Source organism: Falco cherrug, chromosome 9 (genome assembly GCF_023634085.1).
Source record: "Falco cherrug isolate bFalChe1 chromosome 9, bFalChe1.pri, whole genome shotgun sequence".
NCBI lineage: Eukaryota > Metazoa > Chordata > Aves > Falconiformes > Falconidae > Falco > Falco cherrug.
Window position 1 is genome coordinate 4,630,744 of NC_073705.1, and position 24,487 is coordinate 4,655,230.

At 42.9% G+C, this 24,487-nt stretch overlaps 2 protein-coding genes and 1 long non-coding RNA gene across 9 annotated transcripts; all 3 read right to left on the reverse strand.

Annotated features, from left to right (window-relative positions):
• Positions 1-1,258: 1,258 nt before the first annotated feature.
• Positions 1,259-9,794, reverse strand: LOC102048189 (uncharacterized). 7 transcript variants are annotated; one of them, XM_055720557.1, is made up of 4 exons: positions 9,452-9,663; positions 6,175-6,243; positions 3,606-3,688; positions 1,259-3,446 (listed from the first exon to the last, which is right to left on the reverse strand). In XM_055720557.1, the coding sequence occupies exons 3-4, from the start codon at positions 3,678-3,680 to the stop codon at positions 2,091-2,093; spliced, it is 1,431 nt and encodes a 476-aa protein (XP_055576532.1). In that variant the 5' UTR covers positions 3,681-3,688; positions 6,175-6,243; positions 9,452-9,663; the 3' UTR covers positions 1,259-2,090. The 7 variants fall into 7 exon arrangements, with proteins under 7 accessions (XP_055576532.1, XP_055576533.1, XP_055576534.1 ...); XM_055720558.1 differs by lacking the exon at positions 6,175-6,243; XM_055720559.1 differs by lacking the exon at positions 3,606-3,688 and having other exon boundaries at positions 9,452-9,647.
• A 600-nt stretch (positions 9,795-10,394) lies between these two features.
• LOC102045961 (beta-1,4-galactosyltransferase galt-1-like) lies at positions 10,395-15,807 on the reverse strand. The gene is made up of 2 exons (XM_005437220.4): positions 15,683-15,807; positions 10,395-12,293 (listed from the first exon to the last, which is right to left on the reverse strand). Exon 2 carries the CDS (start codon positions 12,232-12,234, stop codon positions 10,915-10,917), a length of 1,320 nt encoding a protein of 439 aa, XP_005437277.2. The 5' UTR covers positions 12,235-12,293; positions 15,683-15,807; the 3' UTR covers positions 10,395-10,914.
• Positions 15,808-18,282: 2,475 nt separating this feature from the next.
• On the reverse strand, positions 18,283-21,366 carry LOC114015339 (uncharacterized). Its single transcript, XR_003559205.2, has 3 exons — positions 20,926-21,366; positions 18,605-18,940; positions 18,283-18,363 (listed from the first exon to the last, which is right to left on the reverse strand). It is a non-coding gene; the product is annotated as an uncharacterized LOC114015339 (long non-coding RNA).
• Between the last annotated feature and the right edge of the window lie 3,121 nt (positions 21,367-24,487).

The window sequence follows — 24,487 nt, forward strand, 5'->3', positions numbered from 1 at the left end:
CATGCAATACACGCTACACTGCTCTTCTACCCTTTTAGTTTTAGTTGAATGAAGTTTTAGCCTGTTACAATAGCAGCTGATGATTATTATAAACACAATTAGCAAACACTTATTTCCAGATTGTCTCTTGAAGACTTCTAAGTAGAAGTTCCACCTGGACATATGCTAGCTAATGATAATAATCTGCTAATGATGGTGCTTCTTAAGGGCACAGGTATGTGCCACCACAAAACAGATGAAGGAATGAAAACATGACACTGGTGTAGAAATTTAAAATAAAAAAAAAAAAAAAAAAAGCACACCTGCCCTCACACACACTTCTCTGCCACAGACCAAATTATCAGACTATCACTGCCCCTGGACGTCCCTTCATAGGAAGGGTCTAATACATTACCACATCAGTACACTGCACATAGCTTTGGGGGCTTAGCAAACAGAAAAAAATATGACCAAAATTGTGAAGCTACAGTGAGCAAATACTTCATTTACTTTGCTTCCCATCTGACCCTTCAGCAGAAGTTACAAACTACTTGGTATTATTTTTAGGTAGAGGTTGGATGAGATGCAGCTGCCGTACCCTTAAACCTACATAAAGCAGCAACATAATTCAATTTACCCATTACTAAAGGACTAAAATCCACCTAATGCCTAAGCTTTGTGAATGAAGAAACAGTTTGTTATGAGGCTTCATGGCCCCAGAAAAAAAAGAAGAAGAAGAAGGAAAAAAAAAAGCTATTACACATCATAAGTTGCTGTTCATACCTCCATCTTTCCACCTGGAAACAACCTTTTCAGTTCACAACAGCCTCCTTTTCTTTAACATCAGTCTGTAGCCCTTGCCTCCATTTTAAAGCTTTCCAACATAACTCAGCACTTACCGCTTAAGTAATTCAGAACAGCTGCAGGTAACAAGAAGGCTCACCCTTCTCAAATTTACAAGTCTCAAAACCCCTGCTAAATAGTCATTTGGATCAGCACCCCAGCAGCTACGTTTACCCTTACAATACATCACCACTTTAACAAACGCTATTTCCAAGAAGATAAGGGGTTCCTTTTTTTTGCTATTGAATCTGGCAGATTCTGCTCAATTATTTTCACAATGTATTTGTTTACCTTTTACTCAACTTGGCACAAATTTAGTACCAGTACAGTGACATACAAACTTCAAGAATTAAGCAACATTACCTTTAAAACTGACTGTAGTTGTATTTTTTGCACGTAGGTTGAAAACTGTGGATAGCCTTTTGCATTATTTGACTCAGTTAAGAAATATTGATTTATTGATTTTTAATTGAAAACAAACTCATTTTACATTTTCCAGAAGAAGTAATACCATCTGCATTGATGCTTGGTTATTATTAAATAACTTACAGCTCTGCTACAAATTCCCGTTTCCCATAAGAAGAAACACCTCTAAAAAAGTGGCAGTTCCAGTGCTACAACTGCTGTTTTCTTATCTTGCTTCTGTGATTCTAACGAGTTACAGGGTGAATGCCAATGCAGGTCTTCATCTGGGAAACGCTGTCCCAAGCCACCTTTTAATGAGGATTACTAAGCACAGCTGTACTTTTTTGTCCACCAAGTGATTCAGAGATACAAATAATCAAAAATCAATTCATTCCTTCTTCAGGTAATTCACAGGTTCATTGTACTAGCTAAAACATATACGAAGATGTGAAAAGAAAAAGAGGGAAAGGTAGAAATCATTAAATTAACTTTCTAATTTCTAAATGGTCACCTCCTAGGCCTTGAATAATGCCCTTCCATAGTTACAGGCTATAAATGAGCCATCTTCTCACTATGCCTCGGCTCTCACACCTAACAAAGCTACAGTAGAGACTTTCCCTGAGGAGCCCAACTCTAAACTAGCACTCGATCACTGTGGACTCTTACAAGGTACGTCTCTATTCACAAGTCAGACGCGTTCACCTTTGCACAGTACACAAAAGGGCTGTTCTCCCAAGCCTCTGTAAGACGTAAGCTTCAGGTGAAAGTGATTTTAATAGGATCTTACAATCTGTCCTCTGCCTGCCCACAGAACGGGTAGCTCTCCACTTTCCCTCCTTACAACCAAGGTTGCGCTTCTGAGCTTACAGTACGGTCTGATACAGCACCTTGTTAACATTCGTGATTAACGATGAGTTATATCTCCACAGTGTTGTATCCCTGATGAGGGCTTCTCTGGGAAGGTGTCCCTGAAGGGGCACCCGGCAGTGATAAATGAGGGCAACATCCATGGGAACATACACACTGTCCGCATAAGCACGTAGGACAGAGTGGACTGAAGTCTGAATCACCTTTCGTGGATCGATTATCATTTTCCTGGGATTGATTACATCTTGCCTGTCAGGCTCTCTGTGAACATGCTGTAATATGTTAACACCTGGAACAGTATGCCAGGATGAAATGTTGAACATGTGAGTAGACACGGTTTCTGGAAAGATGTGGTTCTCAAAGAGGAAAACGCCAGCCCCCGGGTTTTGCTGCTGAAGGCTGCTCATCATCGTTTTCCAGTCTGAGTGCTTAAGGGGAAGAATTATTTCATCAGCGTCATTAAGGAGTACAAATCTGCTCCTCCGCATGTTACGGTATATACAGTCATTGAGAGCTGTGATTTGCCCATAGTAGCCAATGTGTGTTCCATCTTGCATGAAGAGCCATTTTGAAGAAACCTTGAGGTGTGAGTTTATGGGCCAGGGAATTATCTCCACAGTTCCTTCTTCCATATAAAACTTCAGGACTTTCTCCATCAGATGGCTACAGTTGTTCTTATAGATCACCACCTTCTGTACCCCAAGAATCTTGTACATTTCCATACTCTGTATAAACTGCAAGACGTTGTTGTAGTTTCCAAACATGGTAGAGATGCATACAGTGAAGTCAGCAGAAAAGGTCTCAGTCTTGCGGTTTTTGATTTCAAACCTTGGCAGCTGGTCAATATTTCCATGTGGAGACTGATGAACTGATACGTGTGTTGGATCGCAGCCTTCGGGTTCCAAACAAATTATATCTGCTGCACCGTAAGGGAACCCAAATCTGTCCGAGTGAACGTCAATTGTTGCTTTTGATACATACATCTTTCTGTCGTCCTGACAGCAGAACCAGCAGTATAGTTGTTTTACTTCTGCATGGTGAACAATCCCGATCACACGAGTGACTTTGCTTTCTCTGTTGTCAAAGTATGCAGATATAATAAAAGTTCTGTTATCTTTCAATGGTGTTATTGTGCTATAGGTAATTCTCCCTCTACATCTGCTACCTTCTTGGATTATTTTTGGCAGGTAAGAAAGTCTCTGTAACCTAAGGTAAGAAAGCGTGACCATTGAAGTTAAAGTAACAATGCACACAGCAACAGCAAAATAAGGTTTTTTCCCACCACACAACATTTTGAATGTATCTGAATGTGGATGCAGATTTCTTTTTCCTTGCACTTCATGCTGCCACATCTGCAGAAAAGAAAATATGTAGTATGAGACAATATTTACTCATGTTTGTTGCTCAAGAATTTCTCTAACAAGATGGGGCACAGATCTCTATCATTGTGCACTACATAATCAGAGACACAGGTACTGTGTTTTCATAAAAAAATAGGTCACAAAACACACCTTTAATTGAATTGACAATACTGTATGTGACATTCTCAATGCCTCTATGTCAGGTGTGTGGAAGTTTCTGTACATGGAAGGTTCTGTGAAAGAATATGACAGAGGTTTATATATAGGAGACAAGGAGCCATTATTCATGATTTTCTACAATCCAAACTTTAGTATATCAAATGAAATAATCGGGCAGTAATTTTTAAAGCAAAACAAAAGCTGGGTTTTTTTTCTTCTACACGGTGTTTATGTAAATTATACACAAATAAAACCCTCAACCAGACTTCTCACAGGCAAGTTAGGGGCAGATATACAAATTAAATGTATACAGAATTAATCAGCTTCATAAAAAACGTGGCAATTGGGGATTGCACATGATGGTCCAGATACAATTGCTGATGTATCAATTCCCTAATTTGCAATTCACAACAGATGACAAAATACACACAGAGGAAGGTCAACTGATAAAACTCAGAAGACAGGTGAAACCTATGTGGGTATAAAACTCATTCTCAGTTACCAGTTCTGCCCTCCTTAGCACTGTACAAGGCAGGGCTTGCAGGGAAGGTTGCCTCGTACTACGCTTCACGGAGACCTGGGCCCCTCTCACATGGCATTAATGCTGGCTCAGGCCCTGGCATGGTTTTGGGGCCAGATCTTAAACTCTTGCTGCTGCAGGAACAGGCAGGCATCCCCAAGCACCTGGATGGCCAAATTCTTTAGCAGCACTCATGTGCCAGCCAGTGCCAATGCCTGACGGGGAGCTCATGGCACTCTAGAGCCATAATTTCTGCAAGTAGAGCTCAGATTAGTTTCCTTTACAAATTCATCTTTAGGCATCCAGATACGATCCATAAAACAGTAAGGTGACAGCAAGTTTCTTCAAAGGACTGCTTGTACCACAGAGATTCTTGGAAGAAGAGTGCCCCAGATTAATCAAATTCGCGTTATATTAGAGAATTGGACTGGCAGAAGGCAGTATCCCCGACTGCCAGCAAGAAGCATGGGGTAAAATGTCAAGATAGAATAAACTGATTCTATTGAACAAGATGAAGAAAATGTTTCTAGTAGGCATGTCATAGCTGCATAAAGTCAGCTGCTGAGAAAAAAAAATAGTATCATTAAAAGACCCAGATTTCTATATTTTGTAGCTAAAACAGGTAGCAATGTGACAGCTGCAGCAGAAACTGGAAAATTCTCATATTTCTTGTCCTTTCACTTACTTCTCAAGACTTAATAAAATCACTTGCTTAAGTACTTATTAAGCTAAGTATGTTCAGAGAGTATGCACAAGCTAAATATCTAACTACTTTTTCCAAAGCATATTACTCAGTCTATTCTAAGATAATAATTAAACCTCGTATTTCATGCTTTTTCCCCCAGATTTCACACATTGTGTAAAGCTATTTTGAAAGCCTCTATCTTGATACTGTTTTGTGATGGAACAGAAAAGTAGCATTTTCAAAGAAAAGTAAGCAAGATACAAAACCAGAACGAACCTAAATCCATAGTTTTGATCCAGATATCATACTCAGCAGCTTCACAGCTTTGGAAGTTCCTAAAAATCACTGACAACTTCACTGTTTGGCTTGAAAAATTCCGCTAGGGTCTGGTTTTGTGCTTAAATACAGTATTTTACAACCAGTAAAATCCAGCTTCTGAATCTCAACCGAGTTTAAGCAAAAAGTAACTGTCCACACCTTCAGAATAATGTGCAACATTTTCACGACTGCTCTTCCGTGAAAAAGCAAAGTAAGGAGAAAGATGGTCACAACACACCCCTTAAAACGCCCCATTTGCCAAGGCTGATGATTTATAGCAGCCTTTCCTAGCCACCAAGAAAGTGCTTTCAGACCAGAAGAGTCACAGGGCCAGGAATCTCCCCTAGAGCACAGTAGGCACAAAGCAGAGCAGCAGCAGCAGCCAGCGCTGGCTCCTCATCTCTGACCTGGAGAGTCCCCCCTCAGAAGCCTTTAGAGCAGACCTGCAGATACGTGGTAAGAGCCTGCTACTGTCGTACAACCTTCTGCTGGAGATTTGTGACTAAGAAAACCTCACATTTTCTAAGTCTTTTTATTAAACATTCTAAAATCAGGCAAAAAGTTTCCCCTGGACATTCTTATTCCCAGGTTGCTATATATTTTAGCATTCTTACAACACAGAGTAGGTCATATTTAACATTTTTTCCTTGGTCTTGCCTGTTTATGACTTAAATTATTGTTTGGCCTTCTAGAATAACTATTTTTTTACTGAAGAAAAATCAAACCATGTCATCATTAAATAATAAAATTAATTTATTACCTGTTATTTCTTCTGCTTTTGCTTGCTATAAGTAATGAACATTTAAAAAAAATACTTCAACAGTGTTTTGAACAGTAAACATCAGAAAGCAAAAAGTACCTTTTAAAGCAGATAGCTGAGTGAAGTTCTGTTCAGTCCTCCATTTATTTTTGCTAAGGTATAACCTACAAATTGTGTATTCTAAGCAGGTAAAAACTTAAGTATTTTAAGATTAATATTTAATTGCACAAATTGTTCAGTATAGAACAATACTGAGGAAAAAAATGCTAGTACATACCTAAGGCACTTGCTGACACATTTTATTTCCCGTGGTTAGTGTTCTTTAATGACGTAACAGCAGCCACACCTACCAGAAAAACAAGTTTTCCTTGTCTTGTGCAAAGCATACAGTTGCCTCCCAAGAACTTAATTTAAATGACAAACTTGAGTGTGGAGTTGAAGCAAATGAAACCTAGGTGCTTGGGTGACTTTTTTAAGGCTGCTTAAGCATCCTTCTGGAAATTAATCCTGCATGTTGATACAACTGCAGTTCATGCACATACTTAAAGAGAACTAGAAAAACATCCTATATATCTGTATTTCTTGAGCAATAAATTTTTTCAGTAACATACTATAGACTTAATTAAAATAGGTAAATACAAATTCTGATGAGGAACTGTGAGAGAGATCTGAAACAACAGCAGGTTCTAGAAGCAGAGAAAAAGAGCAAAATACAGAACTCAAGGCACACCAGAACACAGAATCTTAAATAAATATGTCATTATTAAGGAGTTAAATTCATGGTTTTCCCAACATGTGACTCATGACTTTTGATCCTCTGAAATTAACTGCACAGGTATGTAGTCAGAAAATATATAGTCAGGTTAATTAGGAACATTACATTTGTATTTCCTCACTATAGAGTGTACTTGGCCAATTTTGACTTTACAAACCATGCTTCCAGCATACTTAAAAAGTTTATTTTATGATAACAATAATTCATTCTAGTTTTGTGTCTTTTAATTCCAATTACTATCCAGGTAGAACACTATGCAGATTTGCTTTAATACTAAATTTAGCTGACAGAATCAATGGCTACTTTGTGCCAGTTTGTTATTTGTCAGTATTCCCCTTAATAGTAAAAGAGCCCTTCTTCCACCCTATTGCATTTATGGACTGCAGTCACACCGCCTAGTCTTCCCATTTGCTGCTTTTTTATTAAACAAGACAGGCTGTTCTAATACCCTCTCATAAGAAACACTCTTCCTTGACCAGTTGCTCCTGTGCAGTTGGCCCAGTTTCAGTTAATCTCTAGCACAGGAGATGAGAAATTTCTGTTCCTTGTCCATTTGTACATGACAGTGACAAGCCCTCATCACCGATGGAAATATTCTTTCTTAACATATGCCAGGATTACATTGTTTGCAGATGCATCACATTGCAGAGATACATCTGAGCTGTCATCAGCCGAAGATTAATGCACCTACTCAATCTCTCAGCCAACTGCAGTTGCACAATAAAGAGCACTTGTCCCAGTTAGAATCACAGAATCACTGACTGGTTTGGGTTGGGCAGGACCTTTAAAGATCATCTAGTTCCAACCCCTCTGCTGTGGGCAGGGACATCTTTCACTAGACCAGGTTGCTCAAATTAATCACATTTCTCCTTATTTCTTTCGTCACAGCCCTTCTAAAAATCTACTCTAAAACCTTGTACGTGACCAAGATTGCATTTACAAACTTGCATATACTTATCCCCTTCCTAAACCAAGGAACTGCTCATGCTTTCTCTTGCCACATGGTACCACTACACACATGACACATTTATGAAACACCTGCTATCAATAGCTTCTGTCTTCTTAGAATTTTGGAATGGAAACTATTCAGTATCACCTTCCAACTGGAATGTTGTTTTTACTTTTGCTGTACAACTTCTATTTTCAGACTGTCTTTTCTGTCACCTTTCTTTAACCCTCCACAACTAGCATTGTCCTTAGTAAAAGGTGGAACAAAGTGCTAATTTAGTTCAACAGCCACTCCTAGGTCATTATTAATCTCCTCCACGTGTTCTCTGCATTGTGGCCTTCCTTTGCAGTTTGTTTTATTTGCATTGAGACAGCTGAAGGCCTTTTATGCCACCCATTTCAGTATCTTCGCAATGTCTAGACTGAGTTTAATTCTGGTAACTCTCAGCTTACCACTTCATCTCCCAACCCAGGGTGAGGACAAGGAGCAACTGGCAGAGGTGACTGCAAAGTTTCAGTCATTAATATTCAGTTGCACAGGACAATAAAGAGTCTAATCCTTGGTTTATCCAGGGTCTAACTACAAAGAGCATTATTAAATCATTATTTTTGGAAAAAGTTATACTCTGCCATCTGCTTTATGGTTTTCCCCAGAAGTGACAACATACACCACTGGTGCATAAACAAAAACAAAAATTCGTAAGACTAACAATCATTTACCATCCTTATCTAGATTGTCTTGGCTAATCTTCTGATATCTTATCTCTTTCAGAAAGACTCTCTGAAACACTGTTGTCCTTCCTCTCTATATGGTCCAAAGTCCGCCAACGTGTATTGTTTGAAGGATTAAACTGAGGGCAGTATTATTCCATTATTCATAAAATATTGCTCTAAAAAAAATTAAGCTGGCCGTTTCTATTCTAACCACCCACCAGGCCAGCGTGCTGGCCCAACACCTCCTGACGACCCCACGGCACGGGGCCTGGCAGCGCTCCCCTGTATGCACACACCTCCTACAGTGCACATACATCCCTCAGCAGAACTACTACTGCGAACAACCGGACCTCGCGTGCTTTGAAAATGGGTCCATCAGGCCAAGTAACAATCCTCTGGCAACACTGAAAATACTGTCCCTCCCGCTGTCGGCCTCGCGCACTGAACCTCCTCAGCTGGGACACGGTTCGTCCCGCCGCGAGAGCTCGCAGGGCGCTGCGCTCCGGGCTGGTGACCACAGCGGCGCCCGCGACACTAGATGGGCGCCCACCGAGCGGCCGGGCCCCCCCGCGCCGCGCCCACCTCCCCGGGCCGGGGGTACGAGGGGCGGGGCAGGCCGCGGGGGCGGGGCAGGCCGCGGGGGCGGGGCAGGCCGCGGGGGCGGGGCAGGCCGCGGGGGCGGGGCAGGCCGCGGGGGCGGGGCAGGCCGCGGGGGCGGGGCAGGCCGCGGGGGCGGGGCCCGGCTGCACCTTGGGCGCGGGGCGCGGCGGGCGGCCACAGCTGGGCCCACGCAGGGGCACGCGGCGGTACGGCGTTTGTCTCGGCAGGTCGGCGCGGCGCGTCAGGCAGCCCTGCCGTCCCGGACGTGACGGAACCGCCCCTGCTGCGGGGAGCGGCGGATAGATCCCTTATGTCGCTTTGACTTACCTCTCCGGCTGCCTGGCTCAGCCCACGAGCGTCTCTCTGTCGCGACACCGAGCTCGCCCCCGCGGGTGCGGAGCTGCCGGCCGGGCCTGGCGTGCGCCCGGAGGGGCTGCGCGGCCTTTCCGTCCAAAATCACGCTCCAGGCTCGCAGCGTATTCAGACGGAGACTTCAAAAAAAAATGTTTTAACTTACCGTTAGACGGTTAGCACCGGCAAACAGCGCCACAGCTGCCCGCCACCGCCTTTGCCATTCCTTGGGTGGAAACGAATCCGGCCTCGCCGAGCCCCCTCCGCTGGGGACGCCGGGTGCGGGCCCCGCGCAGCAGCCGCAGCGCCGGCGCCCAGTCAGAGGCAGCTGCCGGGCCGGGGCCGCCCGTCCCGCCGCGCCGCTCCCACCCCGGCACCAGCTGCCGCGGGGCGGGGCCGCTCGGCCGGGCACCTGCGGCTGCGGGCAGGAGAGCGAGGGGAGACCCCGCGGGCCCCGCCCGGGCCGCGCGTCCGGAGGGGCCCTGCGCCCGCCGCCGTCCCCCCGCGGGCCCAACTCTGGGGTCGCCCCGGCGGGTCGCTACCGGTACCGGCGGCTTGCCGGGGTCCCCGGGCGGGGCGCGGCCCCGGGAGATGCCCGGCGAGCCAGCGGCAAGCCGCACCCCTTCCCGCCCCCCCCCCAGTGCCCGCCGCCGTCGCGGGTTCCCCGGGGGCGTTTGTACGGGGCGGGCGGGCAAGCGGTGCGTGGGGCGGGCCCGGGGGGTGCGCAGCCCGCGCCCCGCAGGCGGCCCGGGGGGAGCGGGGCGGCGGTAGCGCTGCTCCCGGCCCAGCCGCGCCGAAGCGGGGCTCAGGGCCCGACCCCAGCATTTACCTGTCGGTTCGTCTAATTAGCTTGTGTAAAATGGAGAAACACAAGCAAGCCATTGTCTTCAAAATGCAAATCGATTAAAAGACAAATGTAAAGGGGAATCTGATAATTAGGTAATGATAAAATTCAGTTGTTCACAAAAACGCTTCTTGGAGGCAGCAGCTGCTACCCCAGTCATTGCTACACCAACATGCAATGTTGGCATTCATGTGAGTTCTGTCCTGGGATTTTTTCTAGTGGTGAAAGCCATACATCACAGACCGTCACTCCTGTGAATAACAGATGATTTTAAATATACAGTGCATTTATTGTTGGGGACACCACAGCAGTACATGCCTATTGCAACACCTCTAAATGTCATTAGTGCACTTACAATTGTAGCACACACAACACAGTCAACTTTCAGTGCCACAGATGTGTAAGATACCGTCAAAGGGATATATATCTCTAGTAAGAGGTATGTGACACCAATTTCCTGTGGAGACAACAACACCATCAGGCTCCTCCCAACGGTGTGCGAACATCTCTAGGAAATAGTGGTATGACGCCTCCACCACCCTTTTTGGATCAAATACATTTTTTCGGTTTTGAAAATCTCTTCCCTGGATACCTTGATTCAGTTCACAAGTCAGACGCGTTCACCTTTGCACAGTACACAAAAGGGCTGTTCTCCCAAGCCTCTGTAAGACGTAAGCTTCAGGTGAAAGTGATTTTAATAGGATCTTACAATCTGTCCTCTGCCTGCCCACAGAACGGGTAGCTCTCCACTTTCCCTCCTTACAACCAAGGTTGCGCTTCTGAGCTTACAGTACGGTCTGATACAGCACCTTGTTAACATTCGTGATTAACGATGAGTTATATCTCCACAGTGTTGTATCCCTGATGAGGGCTTCTCTGGGAAGGTGTCCCTGAAGGGGCACCCGGCAGTGATAAATGAGGGCAACATCCATGGGAACATACACACTGTCCGCATAAGCACGTAGGACAGAGTGGACTGAAGTTTGAATCACCTTTCGTGGATCGATTATCATTTTCCTGGGATTAAAAACGTTTTTCCTGTCAGGCTCTCTGTGAACATGCTGTAATATGTTAACACCTGGAACAGTATTCCAGGATGAAATGTTGAACATGTGAGTAGACACGGTTTCTGGAAAGATGTGGTTCTCAAAGAGGAAAACGCCAGCCCCCGGGTTTTGCTGCTGAAGGCTGCTCATCATCGTTTTCCAGTCTGAGTGCTTAAGGGGAAGAATTATTTCATCAGCGTCATTAAGAAGTACAAATCTGCTCCTCCGCATGTTACGGTATATACAGTCATTGAGAGCTGTGATTTGCCCATAGTAGCCAATGTGTGTTCCATCTTGCATGAAGAGCCATTTTGAAGAAACCTTGAGGTGTGAGTTTATGGGCCAGGGAATTATCTCCACAGTTCCTTCTTCCATATAAAACTTCAGGACTTTCTCCATCAGATGGCTACAGTTGTTCTTATAGATCACCACCTTCTGTACCCCAAGAATCTTGTACATTTCCATACTCTGTATAAACTGCAAGACGTTGTTGTAGTTTCCAAACATGGTAGAGATGCATACAGTGAAGTCAGCAGAAAAGGTCTCAGTCTTGCGGTTTTTGATTTCAAACCTTGGCAGCTGGTCAATATTTCCATGTGGAGACTGATGAACTGATACGTGTGTTGGATCGCAGCCTTCGGGTTCCAAACAAATTATATCTGCTGCACCGTAAGGGAACCCAAATCTGTCCGAGTGAACGTCAATTGTTGCTTTTGATACATACATCTTTCTGTCGTCCTGACAGCAGAACCAGCAGTATAGTTGTTTTACTTCTGCATGGTGAACAATCCCGATCACACGAGTGACTTTGCTTTCTCTGTTGTCAAAGTATGCAGATATAATAAAAGTTCTGTTATCTTTCAATGGTGTTATTGCATTTTGAGCAGGTTCTCCTCTACAAGACTGATATGCTGGACTGGTAGTGGTTGCCTGGGGGAAGTGTTTCCTAGTTATGTTATTCTGTTGCTGAGCATCTTTCCAGGAAGAGATGAAAATGGTTGCAAAAATAAGGATACATGCAGTAACACCACAAATATTTTTTTTTCCCCAGTGCATCATTGCTGAATTCCACGATTTGGAACTTAACAGACCTTTACACTGTCTTCTATTCACTTTCTCTGAAACAAAACAAACACACAAAAAAGCACACTTTCAGCGATTTGCCAAAAAGAAATAATCTTATTTATTGAACCGTATTCTCTTAAACACAATAGTTATTGTTTTGATTCTTCAAACTTTATTATGAAAACCTGACTTTTCATAGAGGTTTGGATAAAACTGAGGGACTCTTTTACATCCCCTGATTCCAAACTTTATTATATATTTCAGTCTACGACTGGGCCCAGTGCAACATTTTCAGCTGTTTTGGTATATACTAATGACAATAGAGTGCAATTTGAATCACTTGGGAGCATGGAAGAAATTTTATGTTACTGAAAACCCACATTCTTTATCTTTTGGTATTCTGAGAAGCATTTAAAACTATAGTTATCCATTCCCTTCTTCTTTCTAGAAAAGGTACTGTTAACAAACTCAAACTGCATTCTTTTGTATTGGGTAGGAGTGATCCTGTCACAGTCTCTCAGTGTCCTGCTTGCCATGTCATGAAGGAATTGCTTTCAGAGCCTAGTAGGATCCTGTGGTATTCAACATTATCTAGGAAAACAGGTTTGAAAAGAATGACCTTGTTCAACCTTGTTGCGGGTGAGGTTACTGTAAATGTAAATTGCTTTTGCCACTGAAGATGTCAAGTGTCAGACCTCAGTTCTAAATCAGTAGTTGATTTCAGTAGGACTTTATGTGAATTTTGTGACCCTTCACTGGGACCATGTGCACTACTGAACTTCGTAACCTTGCCATGGAAACTTCATGTTCTCCAGGATGTTACCAAATTCAGACTATACAGTGAAGGTTTTCAGTATGCAATCGTAGGCTGATATTCATACGTCCTTAAACCATCAAGCAGATGAAAGGCAAATTAAAACAAACCCAATCCTTGCTTTATTCTGTGAGTGGCCATGAGGGCACAATATAATGTGACACATCACAACAACACATCGGAACAATAAACTATTGTCTGTACAGTTTTTACGTGTTCTGTCCTCTTTTGTACACACTCAATCTCAGCTGAATAACAACCTCTTTCTAATTACACACAAAACTGACACTTTAGTTACAGCTCTCTTCTGATTTCATAGTACAAGGTTTGAAGACCACGATGAAAGCACTGCTGCCTGCTGTAATTTGTAAATTCAAGATGTTGCTCAGCTGTTCTTTTTCACTTTTTGGCCTCAAAAGCTTTAAGAATGTTGTATAATGACCCATTCTCTAAAGTCAAAATCTTGTGTTGCTCTCTGCAAATTGTCATGTAAGTTCTAGTTCTTGTTACTTATCCACAATTTTTTTTTTTTTCTTCTCCCTTCTTTGGAGGTGGGATTTAGCTGTCAGTGTTCCCTTTGAAAAAATCAACAGAATTCTTCAGAGATGGGAGTAAGTCTTATGATCAAAAAGCATGTAACAAGGACAGGAGCTTTAATGAGGCTGTAAAAGTAGAGTAGTTTATGGGTCCAATCTTCCCATCCATGAGAACAACACAGTGACTGAGGAAGGCAGAGAAAATCTGAGAATCCTGGTATAAACTTTTCTGGGGAGGATGGGGCAAATTTGCTAAAGGGTGAGATGAAAGAAAGCACTAATAAAGTTCCTCATCATTAATGTCTGTCATGTTTATTTACAGAAATACAGGTTCCAGGGGTTTGGACTTGGTTTTGGGTTTGGTTTTTCTATACCAATGGTAAATGCAAAAATCATTACACAGTTATGGTGAAATACATTTTCAACTGCCAGTCTTACACCAGGCAGTAACATGCCTTAAAAGCTTCCTGTTAAATTAGGATTGGGAAATTTACATGAAAATTGCATTTAAAAGATTTAAGAATGTTAGGAAACTAGTAGTCTCTTCCTGCAATAAAGACCTAATGTTAAAATCCACTCATGGCAAGTACTCTCATTTACTCCCTCTTCCTTTTGGAACACCACTACTTTCTAGCCAATGTAAAAAGAGAGCAATTCCTGCACACCCCTCTGCACAGAAGTCTCCATCTTAGTTTTACGTGGAAGTTACGCAAAGCAGGAAGTTCACTCAAAAGCTCTCTTGCATCGCATATCTTCTAGGTGAATCAATCTGTTGTCAACTTTTAACTATGCACAAACAAACTTTTGATACAGTTTCTCTTCACAAATATTGTACGCATACATTACACAATTTGGGTAGCGCAAATTCATCCCAATAGCTTATTTTTAGACTAATAACAATGAGTATCAGCATGCCAAAAGCATTATTAACCACTTGATCTGGAAAAAAGCAAACTTGCATTCCCATCAGAAACCAGAGGCTTCCTCGGGCATGAACGGTGGCTGTGAGTAAAACTTTACAGACAGGGACAATAAATAAAACAAATAGGTCCCTTTTACATAAAGAAGTCTATAAAAACATAGAGATCTATATTGTCTGCTTAAATAACCTACTGTTTTCTCCTCAAATATTTTTTTAGTTTCTGGAGACCTTCAGCGACTGCTACTCTACCATTTCAGTGTTTCATCTTGACCTGCTCAAAGGGAGATTAATTGATACATGAATTTTACAGGAAAAGGATGGCATCATTTCCCAAATATGAAATATGATTTTGGGTTCCAGCTTGCGCCACCTCATTTGGAGTCCACAGGCTGCAGCCATTAGCTGATGTCCACTGAACAAGGTGACTAAAAATGTTAAGTTTCTCTTTTTCTGGCTGGGATGGGATCATTACAAAAATGCAGCATCTCAGCTATTGTCAGAACAATAATTTCTGACCAGAAATAGCCACTGTCATTCTGAAAAAGGCTTGTACACGATGTTATTAAGAGATGCTTATTGTACTGTCCTTAGTTCATGATGTTATTAAGAGATGCTTATTGTATTATCCTTAGTTCAAATGGATGTATGTTGGCAAAGCCTCACTGCATGCAAAATAATGACATTCCAATGTTGAGCGAATGACCTCTGTTCCACCATGCGTTATATCACTATGGTCTGTGTTACTGAAGAAAATACTTTGTGTGCTCTGAAATGAGAAATTATCCCTCCTCTTTAAAAGAAGGGTTTTAAAATGTGTTAGCAACTCTGGACCTTCTCTGCCCATTCAGGTTAATACGACTTGCAGTACAGAGAAGAAACAGGAACACAATGTTTTACTGCAAGGTACGTTCTATCAACAGAGTTCAGGACACTTATTCACACAACACAGCAAAAGCCTTGCTTTTAATAACTGTTTTAGTGAAGCTTTATATAACTGGCACTCATTTTGACCGGCATAGTTAGACAACGCCTCAGCATTTTTCAGTTGTTGCATAAAGAGAAATAATGGAGTCCCTGCTTGCTATATGTAGTCTTCATATTTCACCAGAACACACAAAATCGTGCACTCCTGAACATTAAGAGGAATCAAACGGTAGCGTACTTACTCACCGTTTCAAGCCTCTTTGTCTAGCACTTTGTGCTTTCCAGTGCGCCAGTTCTGCCTTACACTCCCACTGAGAGACCTTGCAGCCTTGCTTGTAGCCCAGCATCTGCTTCCTCTACAATTATACCAGTACTTTTGAGTGTCTGAGGGAAATCCCGTGACCTGGGCAGCTTCCTGTACAGCACAACAGTTTGCGTTCCTTTCTGTCATTTTCTCAGATAAAGAACTTCTACTTCATTAAATTATACATTTTTCAATTGATATTTATACCACCTCAGCCTCTAGACATTCATATCTGTTAACTGGGAGAACGGTAGATGATAATTTTCCTCTGTTTATGGTGTCTGTGTGCATGTTCTGGGTGATTTATCTAGATCAGGATTTAAATACTTCCCATTAGATCAGCTGTAACCAAATGTGTTTTAACAAGTCTAATCTTAAAGAGACCCTTGTGTTTTTCAGAGGAGCTTTTGGGTAAGCTTAGTCCTCCTTTAAGATTATCTCTTTCACTGTATAATGACACAAAATCAACAGAGCAATTGTGTGCACCATTGTGAAACCAGAAAATAAAACTTAGCATTTAATGATACCAATATTTAATCTACTACATCCGGTGTCTGAAATGGTAGGTGGATACAGCCTGAGTCAACACTTGACAGGCTGCTGGAGTTGTATGAATAAGTAACATAAATACTAACTTAAATGGGAGAAGTAGACCGGTAGGGAGACATGCAGAAGAATAGAACAGTTGATTTCCTGGGAGCAAACTGGATTTGCCTGCTTTATTAGCTATTTAGAAAGAAAAAATTCCCTTTTTCTTAATAAAAGTGTTGGCTTGCAATGTTTACTTTAAATTAGTTCTATTTCTATGGAAAGACATATATCTTCAGCTGTCTTAGAGGGAGAAAGGGAAATTGCAGGGGTGGCTTGATTACAGCTGAAGTATTTTGAAAGGGAAATTCAAATTGTAACTACTCAGCAATAGTAATTTGTGACTAAGAAACTATCTGGCATGGAGGGCAAGAAGGCCTAACTGCCGAGGGGGTTAAACTGTCTTAAGCTGTCTGGGAGCAGGTACACCAGGAAACATAATGACTCCAGTGAAGAGAGAAAACTCCCTTGCTGGTAAGATAGGAAATGCTTCAGCAATTGTCAGGTAATGTGTGATGATGGATCGAGCAAGAGCACTTATAAGCCACCCTTGGCCAGCAGCACTGGCACCGGGGGATGGTCTCGATGGGCTGAGGATGCCATGCTGATGCTCACAGCATGGGTGCTCATTCCAGTGTGGCAGGGGAGCTGGCTTCTGTCACATCTTTGCGGGCTCCTTGTAGAACTGCTGATGGCGGTGGGACTCTGTCCAATGCAGTGTTCATTAAATCTCTATAATTAACAAACGTGCTTAATTCACCTCAAGGGGAACAATAAAAATTCCCCAACAATTTTTACTGTTATGTCTGCTTGTTTCTCTACTATCATGTGTCAGCACAGTCACTGGAAAATAAATAAATAAAAATAAATCAACAGAAGAAATAGGTAATTTTCTCCTACCTCAGAAGCTCTTCGACAGTGTCTAGGAGTACAACAACCAGCAAGAACTGTCCACCACTGCTCATGCCTGATGTGAGGCTGCTTCTGCTAGGTTATTGTGCCCTTCAGTTAATAAGTCTCCATGCAATGATAACATTAATATACCTTTATACACACTCCCACCCACCCAGTAAACAAGATAACTAAAGCTAGCATCAGGAACCCATCAGTAACCTTGATACTAAGTAAAACTGTTTATGATATGACTAATTGCCTTTCATTTAAACAAACTGATTTTTCTTGCTAAATAACCTGTTTCAGATAGTTAGGCAACCTTTTATCACTATTCTGACATTGTTTTGTCTTACTGTACATAAGAACAGCCCTCTCTTTTCTCATCCTATCTCCCCGCACACCTGTTCTTGCAAAAAACTCTCACAGCACTGTGCAGTTCTAGAAGCATTCAAGATTTTTGCTAGGGGGAGACACACATTTCTGCTTCCCTCCTCATCCTTTTCCCCTTCAGAAAAGGCATAGACTGGGCCTAGAGTTCCGAGCAGGTGTGGATGCTTCTGTTTGTCAGGGCAGACAGTCACAGGGAACATGTCAGAGCTGCAAAGGCTGGGGGCTCCGCACGCAGGAAGCAGCTGGGACCCAAGGGGATGGGGCAGCTGGTGGGGTGGGGGCCTCTGCAGCCAGTGCCCAGCCCTCGCTACCAGAGCGAGGTGAGGGGGGGCTGGCCACAGCCAGGGCCAACACCCCCACCCGGACCACCCGGCAAGCCCATGGGATGGGACAGGCCCGAGGCCAGGCGGGGAAGCCAACCCACAGGTCAGGTGCAGCGGCTGCTGGCCGGGTCCGTGGGGATGAGGCAGGACCCAAGCCAAGCCGGCCGGCTGGTGAGGGTCTGCGGGGTCGGTGAGGGGCTGGGCCCCCTCAGGCAGCGTAGCTCAGGTGGGGGCTGAGGGCCTGGAGCTGAGCTTAGGTGGGCTCCTGGGCCCGTGGGGGGGGGTGTGGGCATCCCAGATGGGGCTGGTCAGGGCCATTAGGGCAATCAATGCCCACAGGGCCCCGACAAAATGCTTCCAAAGGTACTTATTTTTTAACTGAGTACAGGAACTTGACATACATGCTTATCTATCATGTAGGGCAGTTACTTAAACACAAACAAAAAACCACCATAAGAAGCCAAACAATTATTAGAAAAGGAGTGTTTCACCTTTAAGACTTCACGTTTACTTGCACAGAACTGTACCACGACACCAGAGCTGCATCATTTTGCCCTGGGCATTATGAATTTTCCAAAGGGCTTGTGCTCAAGCTTGGAGTCCTCTTCTCCTTTTCTGAAGGATCTGTGTCAACTCATAGGTGGAGGTGACTCCAAATTCCATACTTACCATTGACTTCCAGTTTCTTCAGTGAAATCTCCATTCTAGGAGGGCTTCCCTGCCCCCTGTTGTGATGCTGGGAGGTTACCCAGCTGGCAGGAGTGGCAGTCAGCAAGAGGCAGGCCTCTCAGTCCAATCATTTGTGTAAACAACCAGCAGAAAGAACCAGGCCATTATCAACTGGACTTTGTACTGATACCTCCATCTTTGCTGGCACAGCTTTCCTTGGTGGCTACATTAATTATTAGAGAGAGGAATGTTTAAACATCCTAATAAACATGCTGAAATGCACTGACAGGTTCCTGTGGAACAGGGAAGTTCACTGAGCATTTCTATTTTGTCTGCCTAGCAAAAGATAAGAGAGAAACAAGGAAGTTCAGAGACAGGTGGGAAGGGAGACAAAAAGGTTAACCTAAAGACACGAAGGAATCACTTGGCCCATTTACCTTAAAGCATAGGCAAAGAAATTAGCTCATGAAAAAGGTTTACAAAATAGTAACTGGAGGAGAAGAAGGAACCCCCTCACCCCACTCCCCGTCACTCCCCCCCCCCCCCCCCCCCCCCCCTTAAGGCTCCTTCTTCTCTCATTCTCCCTTTTCTCAGTTCAAAAACTCAGCAAATTTACAAGAGTTTTAAACCTAGACATAATCATCACTTGGTGATCTCTTCAGGGCTGATGGAGCCCTATGCCCCTCAGTGCATGCCAAGGTTGGCAGCTGGACGTGAGCCCAACTGCAAATTGTAAAAGTGCCATATTGCTTTAGCAGGCTTCATGCTAGACACTTAATTGCACCCAGCAGTTTAAATTCCAGTTACAAACTACAAAATATACCAGACATTGCAAAGTAACCTTAACCTACAGTGTGTTAAGGTGGATGTGTGCAATAGGTGGATATTGAAATTGTAATGTGCACAGCATAAGCTTGCTACAGACCACATTCTGGTCTTGCAGTATAGCTATGTTCCTTACACTTTTAAGTATCAGTGGATGTATGGATGCTAAAGAGTAGAAAGTTCAAGCAAAGAAACCTGACTAAAAGCCATGCACATACCCACAGATGCTTTGCTTGTACAGTATATTCTTGCCTCATTTCTCATTTAGCCTTGCTGTTTCTGATTTGGTTTTGTTCAACAGTTTTTTGATATAACACCTAAACCACCCTGGAATGCTGCTATATTTTATCTAGAACTCCTGTTACCATCACAAAACTTTACAGAACCCTTGACCACAGTATGCTTTTGAGATCAAGATAATGTTCATTAATAATTTATGTAACAAAGATAAACTATAAAAAACCCTCAGTCTCCTGCAAAGGTTCATTTGGGCACCAGATAACAGGACAGGAGAGAATTATCTTGCAGTTTGAATAGTGCCTAATGGCAGGTACAGGATTTCTTGCTGCTTCTCAGAAGGCAGCTGAGCACAGTCAGCAAAGAAAACTGGCTATCAGACCATGCCAAGCTTGCTTTTCATCCACACACTTGTTATTTTCCACGTTCTAACAATGGGTACAGGACTTGCTGAACTTCCTTTTTTGAAGAACCAGAACAAGATTTCCATGATCTTCCATATGGAGTTATCACCAGCTGAAAACATACCAGGTTCCTAAGATTTAGTAAGTCAAGGACTGTGCTACTACTTTGCCCTACTTTTGCACCAGAATTCTGAGTAAAAAAGTCCTTGTCCAATAATAAAGCTCAATCTATGCAACGTAACACTCACTGAATGACAAAGAAAAAGAGAACAGCTAATTACTTTTTTGACCTTCAGCTCTATGAGAAAACAAAATAAGTCAGGAAAAAAAAAATGAAAACCAAAGAAGTTTGTTCCAGCTTCTACTTTGTAAAGATTAAACAGAAGCAAAACCATCTAGGGAGCCAGCCACCACTAGAAATCTAAGTAACAGCAAAACCTAAATAAATCTCAAAAGACAAGCATTTAATAGAACAAAATTCACACAAGCCTAGACCCAATCTTCTCTAACTACTGAAACAACATTTCAGACACAGAGGAATTGGATAAGAAGAAAAAAAAAAATCAATTTGCAAACACCTTCACCTAGACTGCCAGTGTATCACAGTACCAAGAGCTTACAGTGAAGGTGTATTGGTCCTAAACCAATTCATCACTGAGACAGAAGCTCAGCAGGCATACATAGCTGTAGGGGAAATTCCAAGACATCAGCATGCCGGTTTCAACCACCATTAGGATGTTCACAGTTTTACAGAGTGATCTCAAGTATTAACCAACAGCCTTGGCTTAATCAGCTGTCATCTGAGTTCACCCTGGGTAATACACGGCCTGTGTCAGTCCTTTTCTTGTTTCCTACCTTTTATGATGCTGCAGCATGCTATGTTGTCCTCACTCCAAAGTAAAACATTTGACTTAAACAAATGTGCTCCTGCCATACAGTATCCATGAGTCAGGGGTTGGTGCAGAAGGTGGTACCTCTGACGTTAAAAGATCTCCCACTTTGTCTCCTCAGAGCACACCGAGGGCAGCAAGACAGAGGCAGCTTCATCTCAAAAGATGTCTAAGGAACTGGATAGCCTTACGTATTCTACAGACGTTTCCCCCAATGGTTAATCACAGTCACTGCTCAGCAGTTGCTAGATCTCCTCTTTATATTTTCAATTTGCTGCTAAATGAATGCAATTATCTCATTGGAATCACAGTCTTCTGCATTACTGGAGATGGAGCATGGCCGTAAGTGATTGCATGAGCCTGGAATGAGGGTAGGTATTGACAAGAGCAGTGCCAAGGGCATCCTCAGGTCAGGGTATGCTATGCTGACAACAGTCTCTCTAATGCCTGAAGGGCTTTTATAACATTACCAAGCTCCTGCCTCTAATCCTGGGGGAGGACAACTGCATTGTTCTTTTGAAACAAATGCAGAACAACTGTATAAATCTGATCAACCTGCTTTGTTAGAGGTGAGTAGCCACTACCCTCTTCTAACTGGAGACTGCTCCAGAAATTGAATCACTGAAAGAGAAATTTAACTGCGTGCCACCCTACTGTCTTTGTCATCTCATGTTAGTTCTTTAAAAATTAATTACGAATCTGAACTATAATGTGAACATTCTTGTTTGTGTTGCTCTAGGACCTAGGAACCTCTCTCTGGTTGCGGAGGGGTTCCATACACACGATGCTTCTGTTGAAAACAATCAATCTATGCAAAACAGTATACTGTAGTAACTCTCAGATACAACATATAAGGTGTGCAGCTTCACACAGTGATCCAAAAAATGGCTGGAAAATGGTGTTTTTAATGAGTGACTAATTAACTTTCATAACTGAGTAGCTGTGCCAAAACATGCTTTTACTCTGCCACCTGCACTCACCTTCAGGATGTGAAGATCAAGTCTCCTGAGCAGCTGCAAGTGTACCCAGTTTGAGGCTGGTAGGTGAAACAAAAATTATTCCCTCACCCAACTGTTGAAAGAATTAGAACAACTGTACTACTGAACAATGCATACAGGACTAGTTGGACTTCCAAGTATGCTGTACTTGCAAGCAGCAAAGAACATCTTATAATCTTCCTTTTTTTTGTTTCTTTGCCCCATGACAGACTATGACATTACCCTCTATAAGACAAGGCATACGTTCATTGTGTTCGCATCAAACAGGTTCACATCAATAGTTCTGTATTATTACAAGAAATGGTAACCATTTTGCTATAATTAACTTTCAGTGTTTCCAGGGTTCTAGGGAGTTCCTACATCTTCAAAAAGGACATAAATAATTTTATTAAGATAGTGGTATCAATTAACAAATCAAATGTAAAAGAATTTAGCTGGTGGTTTACTTTTTTTATTCTACAGAATTGGGTAGACTTTTCTCTATATGTACACCAGAACAGATCTGTTTCTTTTCTGACCTTGCTTGTTTGCTTTATATTCAGTTATATCATGCTTGCAAGCCCAAAGCATGGAACATCTGAAGCAAGTAATCACTTGGAAAATGATCTATTCTTCCTTACAGCTGAAAAGCCGATTTCCAGCACTAAAAGCATGGCTACAGACAAAGTCCAGAGACATAAAGGATACTTCCTCCAATTCATCACTAGCTGCACTTTCTTATGCACAACTGCGTTTTAGTTGACGCAAAATGGGTGTTTTCATCCTTCCTAATGTGCTTATCTGACTTGCTCTCGCATCTGAGGTCTACTGAAACATGTAAACTTTGACTTCTTTTCTTTTTTCTTTATGGTCCCCCTAAGGAACGATCTGGTATATTTTCAGAATTTGATAAACAAATGTTCATAGTAATGGATCACAGCTATGGAAATACCACAACCACTTCTACTGATTTCAGAAAAAAATTGATGCAATTTACCAGTGCCATCACTTAGAAATCTAGCACAGCTTGACATCTAAAGTCGGAACAAACTTATTAAATATTCCGTTTTGGTTCTTCTCTCCCAGGTTACAAAACAGGTAGTTTGGACATAATGAGCATTTAATGATCTCTTCAGTACTCATCTTTGGGTATTGTATCGCAAAAGCATATTACTAATAGTGAAATACTGCAATGCGGAAAGTAGTCCCCTTTATCCCCTACGATTTGTCTCTATAACAATAATAACAGCAATCTGGAATACAGTGATTGTTGCTTTTCCTTCCTAATGTGCTCACTTTGTTTATTTTCTATTATATTGCCTATGGGAATGAGAGGAATTTCAATCAATTTTCCCATTTAAACTGATGCTATCAGCGAAAAGAACCATTTGGCAGATAGAAGAGGCACTTATTGATGCTTCTTTTACAAAATATTTACAGTGAAACACTGGACATGACCCTGGAGGAAAATTGTATAGATCCAAGTGATTTCCAAGACTACAAAGTAATAAAAAAAAAGCCTTGAAGCAGTCTTCCTGTTTCTGGGGGTAACAGGAAAAGGAGGTCATTTCAGGAAAGAGATATGTGCTTTCCTTTCCAGCTCCAAAAGTAGCTATTTTGTATGAACTTATTTTGCTCTCACCTTCACATTAAGCAATTAGGCATCTCTCAGGCAACTGCTCATTAAATCCTGTTTCTGCAGAAATTAAAGCTGCCTCTTTGTCAGTCATGCTGTAGAGCTTATTTACCTTGAATGGGGAATCATGGAATGGGTTGGGTTGGAAGGGACCTTTAAAGGCCACCTAGTCCAAGCCCCCTGCAGTGAGCAGGGACATCTCCAACTAGATCAGGTTGCTCAGAGCCCTGTCCAGCCTGGCCTTGAATGTTTCCAGGGATGGGGCATCAGCCACCTCTCTGGGCACCCTGTGCCAGTGTTTTACCACCCTCATTGTAAAGAATTTCTTCCTTGTGCCTACTCTGAATCTACCTTCTTTTAGTTTAAAGCCATTGCCCCTTGTCCTGTCGCTACAGGCCCTGCTAAAACGTGTTTCTGTCTTTCAATACTTAAGGGGGCTTATAAGAAAGACCACTATAAGGTCTTCCTGGAGCCTTCTCTTCTCTAGGCTGAACAACGCCGACTCTCTCAGCCTTTCTTTAAAGGAGAGATATTCCATTCCTCTGATCACCGTGTGACCCTTCCCTGGACCTGCTCCCACACATCCATACCTTTCTTGTACGGAGGACTCCAGAGCTGGACGCAGTACTCCCGGTGGGGTCTCACCAGTGTGGAGTAAAGGGGAAGAATTCCCTCCCTCAGCACACTCACCACGCTTCTTTTGATGCAGCCCAGGATATGGCTGGCTTCCTGGCTCATGTCCAGCTTTTCATCCACCAGAACCCCCAGGTCCTTCCCAGCAAGGCTGCCCTCAGTCCCCTCAGCCCCCAACCTGTTTTGATACCAGGGGTTGCCCCAGCCCAGGCACAGGACCTTGCACTTGGCCTTGTTGAACCTCATGAGACTCACATGGCCCCGCTTTTTGACCCCATCCA

Bases quoted from the DNA above. Each gene is read 5' to 3' on its own strand.
- LOC102048189 (XM_055720556.1), bottom strand. From the start codon at position 3,743: ATGAATAATGGCTCCTTGTCTCCTATATATAAACCTCTGTCATATTCT. The intron at 3,447-3,605 runs GTGTGTTTTGTG...TCTTTTCTGCAG, and splicing joins TATTGTCAATTCAATTAAAG to ATGTGGCAGCATGAAGTGCA.
- LOC102045961 (XM_005437220.4), bottom strand. From the start codon at position 12,234: ATGATGCACTGGGGAAAAAAAAATATTTGTGGTGTTACTGCATGTATC.